This window comes from Sander lucioperca, chromosome 22, assembly GCF_008315115.2.
Source record: "Sander lucioperca isolate FBNREF2018 chromosome 22, SLUC_FBN_1.2, whole genome shotgun sequence".
Classification (NCBI taxonomy): Eukaryota; Metazoa; Chordata; class Actinopteri; order Perciformes; family Percidae; genus Sander; species Sander lucioperca.
Genome location: NC_050194.1, coordinates 8,811,368 through 8,822,794, shown reverse-complemented (window position 1 = coordinate 8,822,794; position 11,427 = coordinate 8,811,368). Strand labels below are relative to the sequence as shown.

At 40.9% G+C, this 11,427-nt stretch overlaps 1 protein-coding gene across 1 annotated transcript; it reads left to right on the top strand.

Moving 5' to 3' along the window:
- Positions 1–978: 978 nt before the first annotated feature.
- On the top strand, positions 979–9,510 carry LOC116046890 (5'(3')-deoxyribonucleotidase, mitochondrial). Its single transcript, XM_031295364.2, has 5 exons — positions 979–1,890; positions 3,562–3,662; positions 6,301–6,361; positions 6,511–6,625; positions 8,593–9,510. Exons 1-5 carry the CDS (start codon positions 1,615–1,617, stop codon positions 8,730–8,732), a joined length of 693 nt encoding a protein of 230 aa, XP_031151224.1. The 5' UTR covers positions 979–1,614; the 3' UTR covers positions 8,733–9,510.
- The last annotated feature ends 1,917 nt before the right edge of the window (positions 9,511–11,427 follow it).

Below are 11,427 nucleotides of genomic sequence, written 5' to 3'. Positions count from 1 at the left end.
CTTAAAGGGCCAGACACACGGTTTGCTGAAAGTATTATATTTCATAATTATCATAATTTCTATCATTTTATATATTTTTTAGGAATTTATTGTGTGTCACTTATTGTGCTTATCTTGCGAATTAAGGGACCTCAGTTTATTTAAGACTGCAGCACCAGTTCTCCCTTTAATGAAAAATAAATAAATACAGGAACTGACGTAAAATTTTACCGGGTTTTCAGCAAAGATGTTATAAGCTGTAAGAGCACCTGTCTGACTGACTTTAAAGCATCCACTGAATATAGACTGGACATCAACGTTTACAGGTACTATTGTAAATTATCTTGACTTGGACTGCTGTACATGTATTTTTTATTTTTTTGCAGATGAAATACATCAAGTGCACAATTGTTACTCTGAGAACAGCTCATTTAAATTAGCTAGTTAATAAGCATTAACAGCACACTTACTCATTTTGCAATGTATTCTCTCTTTCAACATGGAAGCCTATTAGGTTCATCACCTTCATAAACTTCATTTTAATTTGGTTATCTTTGGTAAAACTTACTGCATAATACTGATTTTTTTTTTTTGTTTTATTGCTGTACCACCATTATGAAATCTGAAGTCTACTGTGATATTGACTGGTGGCACATGTCTAAAACGTGTTTACAATTATTCAAGATGAGCAAAAGAAGAAGAAAAAAAATACCACAACTCAAATATAGAAAAGTAAACGTTTACTTTGGCAACATTTCAAATGTCATGCATTTTATGTACATCTGATGGATCCCCGAAATCGTCACTGTAGACTGCAGAACAAACAATTGTTGCATCTCGAGTCATTCCAGCAGCATTCCATTCAGAAATATTGCTTTATCCGCTCAGAATTAGATATTAGCCTACTGTGACATTTAGGCAGAAGTAGCGTACCTATAATAATAATAATAATAATAATAATAATAATAATAATAGTGGTGGTGGTAAAATGTTTTCTTTCTTACAAATTTGCAAAGTTGTATAACTGCAAATTGCCTATACATGGCTCTCACACAAAACAACGGAGGAGTGAGCCATCGCATTCATCTAAAATATCTTTGCTGCAAGCAGGACTTGTACAATTTGTTCTCACTGCCGAGCTTTTTTCTCTCCATGGTGCCTCAACATTAGTACTCGTTTCTGCTCAGGTAGCACCAGCAGCCAGATGTTTCAGCTGCTGTGGGTTTGAGAAAGGCTATGGATAGCTGCCCGAGCAGTTAATACACACAGACAAACGATGCTAACAGCTCCCATTACACTGTGGCCAAAGGAATGTCACATTTGACCTGCCCGTTGCTGTGCGGCTAGCCTGCCAGCTAAAGTTAGCTAGCTAGCTACCGAGCGTTAGCTCAAATGCAGTTGACTAGGAGAGAGATGCCCATAAAGATAAAGTTACACTGGCAGTGAAACAAAATAAGCAAATAACACAAGCAATGCTAGCTAAGTGCTGAAAAACGACAAGGTTTAACTGCCACCGCGTTTAGAAAACATTTCGGCGGACTTATCAACTGTTTTTCCATCGTCGTTTGGAGAGGGTTAACGGTAGTGACAGTTATTGGGAACGCTACTGCAGTAGCAGCCAGTCAAGAGTCAACAATGCTATTCATGTTCAGTTCTACACGCCTACTCGGAAGAGGGAAAACTTTGCTCCGTGATCCGTTTAAGAGGATTTGCGTAGACATGTCGTCCTCCTCTCCTTCAGGTAAGAGACTGCGGGTTCTGGTTGACATGGACGGGGTCTTGGCAGACTTCGAGGGGGGTTTCTTAAAGAAGTACCGGGCCCGATATCCGGAAGATCCCCACATCACCCTGGACGACAGGAGAGGGTTTTGGGTGTCAACGCAGTACGGGCAGCTGAGGAGTGACCTGTGTGTAAGTGACTGACACGCATACGTGTGCTATTAATAATGTTATAGAAATTCACATTCGCAGTCCGACACAGAGCCAGAGGCCTTGAGCTGGTTCCCCAGTTAAAAAGTTACATTTAAACAGAATTTAATTGCATTTATTTACAGACTGTATCAGTGTGTCAGAATGACAGGTGTCCAAGGACTCACTCTCACTGCAGAGTTTGCAGTTGAAGCCTGATATTACCCAACATGCAAGTGCACAGTGCTGACCAGTTGAACTACAATTTTACATTTTGTTTACGAATTTCATTCAATATCTGAGTGGACAGATAGCCTCGAAAAGTAGCCAGTATCTTAAATGACAAAATGCATAAGGAGTCTTGAACACATTTGTATCCCATACAATAAATAAACTACTGCTATACTGAACCATTACATTTTTACATATTTGTCTGTATTGGTTTGAATCCAGTGAGCCAAATGCATATCTATTTTGTGACCCTTCCCTTTATAACCCCCTGGCCTCGCCTACAGTATCTTTTCATCTGGACTACCTGGGTACTTGGCAGGGCAGACGCACAGTGCACACATGTTGGAATAAGTCAGTAAAAGACATGAGTAACATAAGTTGTTCTTTTTTCAAGCATTTTAATCCTAAAGCTGATTTTGTATCACACGCTACTCAGTCCTGGGCCAGTATAAAGAGCCTAATAGAGGCTCTCCTACTTTAATAAGACCCACTTAGGTTATTTTCATAGTTAAATGTGTGAATGTCACATTCGTATTTATAGTTTCTTCTGTTGAAAATATGTATTTACTCAAAGACTTTGGAGGTAGCAAATACTAAACCAATAAATCCACATCAGACTATTTCAGGCTTTCATTTTAATAAAGTATATTTTATTATATCGATATTGTGATATGAGACTAGATATCGTCTTAGATTTTGGATATCGTGATATGGCGTAAGTATTGTCTTTTCCTGGTTTTAAAGGCTGCATTACAGTAAAGTGATGTCATTTTCTGAACTTTCCAGACTGCTGTAACTGTTCCATTATTTGCCTTTACCCACTTATTCATTATATCCACATTACTGGTGATTATTTATCATAAATCTCGTTGTGTAAATATTTTGTGAAAGCACCAATAGTCAACACTACAATATCGATATCGAGGTATTTGGTCAAAAATATCGGGATATTTGATTTTCTCCATATCGCCCAGCCCTATTTTACACTAGGATGTCCGTCCTAATTTGTGTTATATCACGCAAATAAAACAGGTCTCAAAAGCGAAACTAGGCCAGGGGTACGAGGTCCATGTTGAACATGAGCACAAAATAAGAAATAGACCACAAATGTGTTTTTCTCAGTTCCTGCGTTGTCATAATTGAAACACTCAAGAACGCTGTACAGTGCCGTCTCATTTAAATATCAGCTTTTTTGTTCCTTTAGGCAACCAAGTGTCTAGCTAAAAAGTCGACCTTTGAAGATTCCGCCTTCAGAGCACATGTATTCTCACATGGACACTTTATCAATGTACACTGACATAAAGCTGTGTGTGTGTGTGTGTGTGTGTGTGTGTGTGTGTGTGTGTGTGTGTGTGTGTGTGTGTGTGTGTGTGTGTGTGTGTGTGTGTGTGTGTGTGTGTGTGTGTGTGTGTGTGTGTGTGTGTGTTGTTTTTATTACTCCAGGACAAAGCCATCAGTATCTGGGAGTCCAAAGACTTTTTCATAGAACTGGAGCCGCTGCCAGGAGGAGTGGAGGCGGTCAAGGAGATGGCCAAGATGGATAAGTAGGTCTTGGAAGATGCAGTTCACTCATCTAATCTATAAACTGATTGAGATGCTGCTGATCTAATAGTAAAATGTGATATGGACAGGTTTTATTCCGAGCAACATTGTGCTGAAATGTGTGCGGAAAACAAACCAGAATGTATGAGAGCTTATAGGGAGGTGATCACGAGGAGTTGATTTTGTGCCTTAATCTGCACAAAACTTTTTTTTTTGCGATTTTGGTAAGAGCCCTAGACAGAAACACTGTTTGAGTTAAAGACGGTTCACACCGGAAATAAATATTGCAAACGTTTGTTAGGCTCTATGATCAATACTTTGGTGATTAGTTTGACAAGCAGTTTCAGTGTGTGACTTGATGACAGCAAATGGAGCTGCAGACTGATGGATGGAAGATGTGTTTCATTGTTACTAGGGTCGGGTACCGAAACCCCGGTGCCTAAACGACCGGTATCTACCGAACCGAATGACAAGATTCGGTGTCTCATTTCGGTGCCACTAAAATGCCTGCCCTGCCCTCTGGTGCTCCGAAACGGACGTTACAGGCAACAGAAGAAGCACTACACATGGCGCTAGTTACCATTAAACTTGGCAGCAGGTAACGTTAGCCTACCGTTAGCTAGTAGCTTTCTCAAACACGGTTAAAATGCTGAAAGCTAAACGGTTTAACGTGTGGCTGTAATTCACTTGAAAGGATTCCAACACTGAGACGTACAACAGTCTGCAGCTAAAGACAAAGTGTAGCCTAGCTGCATTTTTCGAGACACCACTGCCACTGCCGGAGTCAGAGATGTTGGAGAACAACACCTACGGGACTTAATGGTGCATTCAATTGCACCTCGTAAACTCATGGTACATTCAAGTGGACCTAGAGAAACTTAACGCCGCCTTCACATTGACACAGTAGATACGGCTGCGAAACGGCAGGAAGTCATTCGTTTCCTATGGAGATTAGCAGATGGCATGCGAATGGGTCCGAACCGATGCGAACGAGTGCGGTGCAAAAAAAATCAGGTCCGTTGGTCATCCGGATGCGTTCAAAAAATTGAACTCATACGACAGGCAACGGACGGTTCCTATCCGACAATCCGAGCAGAAGTTAGCGTTGCTATGGTACTGATAAACAAATCTGAATTCTTAACTTTTAATAAAATAAATAATGATTTCATAACGATATGTTGTCATGTGATTTTTAATTTTCATGATTTCCTAACGTTATTAGGGCAGTTAGTACAATTGCTCGCGTTAGCTAATCGACGCTAACTAGTTAGCGTTAGCCAACGTCAGCTAGGCTGAGCTGGCTAGCTGACGTTTGCTAACGCTAACTAGTTAGCTAGCCTGAGCTCGCTAGCTCAAGTGAATTGACGTTATTCATTCAGACAGCATTCAGAGCAATACTTTTCTCCACGCAGCAGCCTTTCTGTTTATATCTCTATAGCCCTCAGATGAGAGGTCATAGAGAATTGGACATTCAGACACTGACAGAATGAGTCGTTCTCTCCGCCACTTTTTTCCCACTCCCGATTTCTACTATTGCGACGCTTTCAACGGTGTAGTACGACGTCCACTGGGCGTCGCATTGCGTATTACGGAGCTGATTTCAAGTGCCAGTGTGGAGGCAGCGTTAAGCTGTTGTCATATAGTAATTTTGTTGTTTATCAGCAATTGACTGGTGAAACATTTTTTTTGTATATGTTATTACATTCTAACTAAATGATTTAAATTTGACCATGTAGCCTTAGCAATAAACAAGCCGTTCTTAAAAGTCACCGACCGTTTTATCACCGGTATTGGATAAAACCTAAACGATACGCAGCCCTTATTGTTGCGCTTATCATTTTTACATGAAAAATAAATCACAAAGCATGGGACCATGGTTTCTATAGGAATCTATGTTTTGATGATTTATTAAGTATTGAAAATACGCAGGTCAGTACTGTGCACTGTTCATACTCTATTCCTCCCTTACTGCTGCTTCAAAAACACTCTCTCTTACATATAACCACTTGTTTTTCGACGCACATGACGAGACACTTCTTTACTTGGGATGCACCGATTTGGAATTCATGGACTAGTAATTATCACCAATGCTTGGGCTGCAATGTCGGATATTGATATCGAGTCACTGATGGAGAGGTGTAGTGCCCCCGTTGTGTTGCTGTTTCCGAGGCTACCTCATCCACAACAGCTTTTTGCGCTCTCTATGTGCTTTGGTGAAAGCTTCCGTATCTGCAATGACTTCTTTGATTCATTTGAGTGTAATCTGAGTCGACACGGAGGAGGCTGCGATTGCCATTTCCGGTAGCATTCTCCGAAGCACACACCGCAGCGGATTAACGTCAAAAAGTAGCCGGTGTAGTCATGAAATTGTATATTTGCATTTCCTGGTGGAAATGAATGTCTTTATGTAAACACCATTGCCTGATTGAAGCTGTTTTCTTATCAGGGAAATCATATATCTTCTATCTCTCATATTCTTTACATTATTATTATCTTTGTTTTCCTACCAGGGAAGGTCCACAATAGCTTTTGCTCCCAGTTATAAATAGCCAGTGTGTCTGTCAGGTATAAGCAGCCGGAATATGAAAATGTTTTAAATTTTTCCACCCTGGTCCTGTTGTTTTCCTTTTCTTTCTGCAGCACAGATGTCTTTATCTGCACCAGCCCTATACAACATTACAACCACTGCCCGTATGAGAAGGTAAGCCCTCTGCCAATTAACAAAATGATAACTACTCTGTTCCCTTTGGAACCCACTTGGAACTCTGTTTCCTTTTTCTAATTACATCTTGTTTCCTGTGTGTGTGTGTGTGTGTGTGTGTGTGTGTGTGTGTCCGTGTCCGTGTCCAGTATGCCTGGGTAGAGAAGCATTTGGGCCATGACTTTCTGGAGCGGGTAATCCTGACCAGGGACAAGACAGTAATCACCGGAGACCTCCTGATAGACGACAAGCCTGACATTCTAGGTAAGGACTGTTTGCTTGTGTGTGTGTGTGTGTGTGTGTGTGTGTGTTAGGACTGCACGATATTTTGTTTCATCGTCTACATGTGCGCATGCGCGATAGTCACATCGCTAGACCTTGTGATGTTGACGCTTAAACTTGCTGCTTGATAGAGAAGTAAACTTTCACCGTTCTCCTTTTACATGATTGTTACCGGCCGACCCTTCCCCTTTTAAGACAGGTAGCCATGTGGGCAACGTGTGTATGTGACGTAACGTTAGTCCAACGGGGTTTATTGTTATGGGAAGTGAGGCTCTCCGTGCGTGCAAAAGTACCGCGGCAGCTGCTGCTGCAACAGTGATGCACATGCTTTTCCATCGCTGCAAAGACAAAATAAATCCCCTGATTAATGCACCGTTATCACAACGTCTCCCGGCCATTTTTCACCGCAGAAAGCTGCTACCAGCCAGGCTAAATCTAATATAGTTAGCCTAAAGAAACAAGGCGTCTGTCCCAACTAACGTTATGGTTCGGAGCTGCGACGCTGGAAACGTAACACTAATCTACAACAGCAGTCTGTGTCTGAAAAAAGAAATATTGCAGTCAGTTTTATTCCAATATCGTGCAAGCTTAGTGTGTGTGTGTGTGTGTGTGTGTGTGTGTGTGTGTGTGTGTGTGTGTGTGTGTTTGTGCGTGTGCGCATGCAGTGTTTATATCGCGTCACAATACCAAAAGTGCCTGCTATTTTGAATTAACAAATGGACATTCTGTATTGTAATAATATTCATAATTATTTTGTATTTGATATCGATGACAATGCAGCTCCCAGATCAATGAGCGATCATTTGTTAAGCTCCACCCCTCTGGCACGTCGTGACATATGCAGTCTCTTAACAATAACAGTGGTAGATTAACTTTCTTTTTTTACTAAATTCTTAGTTCTCATTAAACATTGGGTCCTTGACTCCATACAGAGGCAGAAAAAAAAGCAGTTTTTTTATGTGGGCCCATTTGGTGATCGTTGCTGTTGTCGACCCGAAATGAACAGTGAAGTGAGTGCTAATTATGCCAAAGTTAGCTCCACTAATTGGTTAAAAAACGCCTCCTCTGGCTGACTTTTGAATGTTTCCAGTGGACTTGTTTTGATACGAGAAGCCCTGTAAAAGGTGTCCAACACTACACGACTTTCTCCAGCCTACGTGTTCAATGTGGCCATTCTGTCAGATTGGCGATCGGATCGCATGCCGCTGATCTTGAGTAGCCACGATTGGATGGTTTGGTAATGTAATCACCCAAGCCGAGCTCTGATTGGCTGTAGCCACCCGACAGACTCCTCAACAGCTCCAGATGTTAAGCCTGCTAGATATCTGGAATGCGTCTGCAAGGCGAGGCGCCGGGCGAGCCTCTCGGCTCACAACTTTGAACCGTTCACTCTTAGAGCTTGAACGGCGATTTTGCAAGCGCCATGTTTTAATTCCTCATTTAGCAGTCAGACTCTTTTAATGCAACATCATAATGTAGCACTGCTAGCTGTTTCTGCAATATGAGCCATCATTGGACAATATCCTGCACTATGCATATTATTTATTTATCACTCTTTGTTACCTCCAACTGTGCAATATGTCATGTCTATTCATCTGTGTCTATATACTGTCTGTTTATATAAGGGTGTATATTGTGTAAATATGTTTGTTTTATTACTATTATTATTATAACTATTTCCTATACTTTAGTATATTTTTCTCCTATGTCTACTTAATGTGTATTTGTGTTATTCTGATTTTTTTTCTTTTGAGCTGCTTGCTGTAGCACAGGAATTTCCCCAGTGTAGGATTAATAAAGTCTATCTTATCTTATCTTAGTGCGTATAAGACAGCTGCCACAATAGTGGATCTGCGGGGGTTGTCTAAAGCTGTGGTTTTTTTACTCAGTGACATGTATTATAGTGATTTTCATTTAAGTAATGTTTGTACCTGATGTCTCCTGATCAGGCGTGGAGCCCCAACCGACGTGGGAGCACATCCTGTTCACCGCCTGCCACAACAAGCACCTTCCCCTCAGCCCCCCGCAGAGACGACTCCTGTCCTGGTCGGACGACTGGAGGGCCATCCTGGACAGCAAAAGGCAGTGAGGGAACCCCTTCACCTACGAGCCCCAGTGGCCCTGGCTTCCTGGTTAGTGGACGAGTTGAGGTGGGTGGGGGGGAGGGAGGGGGGGGTGTCCACCGGAGACAACGTCATCACCACGCCGGTGGGTGTCGAGGCTCGGAGCGGCCGCTTCAATATTAGTTTCTGAAAGGAAGGAGGGTCTAATATTAAAAGGGGGAATGATCAGCCACATTCACAATATTATACAGGTTTGATATGTTTTTTTTTTTTCACTCTGCTGGGTATGGACAATTCACTTGTTCAACCACAAGGGGGCACTCTGAGACTGAGTGTGATGGGAACCACCTTTCCACCTATTTCACTGAAGAAACTGTGACAGCAGAATATTGAATTTCAAATGGATACACAGGGAGTCTAACAGGGCACATTGAACTTGTTGTGAGCTGCTCTGTGTCTGCGTACAATGTTTCTGGGAGACGTATTGTTAGGATTTTTTTTTTCTCTTACTCGTTAAAATCAGAATTTTATTTGGGAGACACTGGGGCTGTTTAGCTATGGTCTTGATGATGATGATGATGATGATGATGATGATGAATAATTTTATTTCGGTTAACATAGATGAAAGAAACAATTATTTGCCACCGTATCGAACCGAAAAAGGAATAGGCCGAAGCCAAGGCTTATTTTTGCCTATCCTATCCCATAATCCCTATAGAATCACCCAGAAATTCAACTAAACTAAATGAAACCAAATACTTAAACCTACATTGTGTATTTTTTTGATTTGATTCTTAGCAAAAACCCCTTTGTTCTTTCACAAATATGTGCCCATTCATGTGTAATTACTTCCACCAACTAATCAAAGTATTCTCATAAGCGTAGAATCTGACATTCAGAATCATTCAGAATACATACGAGCGACTCGTTTGAATATGACGGCAGCCATGTAGCGCCTCCATCTTTAAAGTACATTAGCCAAAGAGGGACCAACCTCTGCATTTCGCCCTCTTATACCTATTGGCACCGTGACGAATGCCAGGGGGAGATTACTCGCCAGGGAAGCGAAAAAGAGAATTAAAACGACTAAGAATGCAACAGACAAAGCAACAAGACCAAAGTTAATATTGGAGTGGCTAAAACAGCCTCGTGTAAACGATGGAGATACTAAGAGCTAATTTCGGGTTCGGCCACCGTAGGAGGAAGGGCTAGAAAGTAATATTCAGTTGGTTGTCATTATACAATTTCACCGCTAGATGGGAGAAATTCTTACACAATGTAGCTTTAAGTACAATCCTAGATTATTTTTTTTACAATTTACATTTTATTCAACTTACTTCTTAACCATGAATTAATTTAGATTTTAAAGCTTTTTTGAAACTCAATAGAGACGCACGCATTTTCAACTCATCATTACGTTCATTCCATAATGGAACCCCCAAAACTGAAACACAGCTATATTTTAGTCCTCACTTTACCAGTTTCAAAGATAGAAAACCGTCTTAAATTATAATGACCTTCTCTTAATTTAAATAAAAAAAAAAATGAATACAGACAGAAAGGCCATTGTTCACAACTCGAAAAATGATTTCCAAGGTTTTTAAATGTACAAGAGCCGGTCTTCTTAACAAAAGACGTATCACTAGTTGACAGTAATGTGTTAATGAGTTAGTGGACAACACAACAGGGCACACCACTACACACTGCCATTAACAAGAATAAAGTCTCCATGAGTCGTAGGCACTGGTGAGAAGGTGCAATACATAAGCATGCTGTAAGAAAGGGACCTGGACTTACAGACACCGTAGCTGTTATGTCAGGTCATCATTTAACCCTTGTGTTGTCCTCCCGGGTGAAAACTGAAAACACTTTTTTAAAAATGTTTTTTTTTTTAATGTTTCTTTAAAGGTGCAGTAGGTAAGACTTATAAAACTAACTTTCTGTCATATTTGCTGAAACTGACCCTATGTTCCAGTAGAACTACATAAATCAGGTAATTTAAAAAAAATAAATCCGGCTCCTCTGGCACCACCTAAAGCCTGTAGTGTGATTTGCAGAAATCTACAGCTCCCTGTTCAGATGCACCAATCAGGGCCGGGGGGGGGGGTGTCTAACTGCGTGTCAATCATTGCTCATGCACACGCATTCATTCTCCCTTGTGGGGGGGGGGGGGGGGGCTTAGGAGACTGTTTTGGGCTTCAGCAGAAAGGGGGGGGGGGAGACTGAGAAGTTGTGTCCAGGATCTTCACAACCCTACCTACGGCACCTTTAATATTTTTTTCTTGCTTTATTCAACGCGTTCTACGCTTTTCCCCCAGCTACCGCCAGTATGTACACCCCTTAAACCAACTTATTATCACAAGTTTTACAATAATTTTTTTTCAAAATCCATGGTCAGTAAACCTCATTTATAGGATTTTATACCAAATTTTTGAGTTGAAAAGCAGAAATTATGAAATATTTTGACAATTAAGTTAAAATCCGAGGAAGACTTGTTTACATTACATGTCATTTAGCTGACGCTTTTATCCCAAAGCGACTTCCAATTAAGTGCTTTCAACCCTGAAGGTGCAAACTCCAGACAACAAGTAGTAAGTGCAAGTACATTTAGCTTTAAATAAGCAAAGCTACAAAGAGCCATATGAAGGTGCAGCTTCAAGAAATATATATACATTTTTTAAATTTATTTTTTTATATTTATCCGAGGTGTAGTCGGAAGAG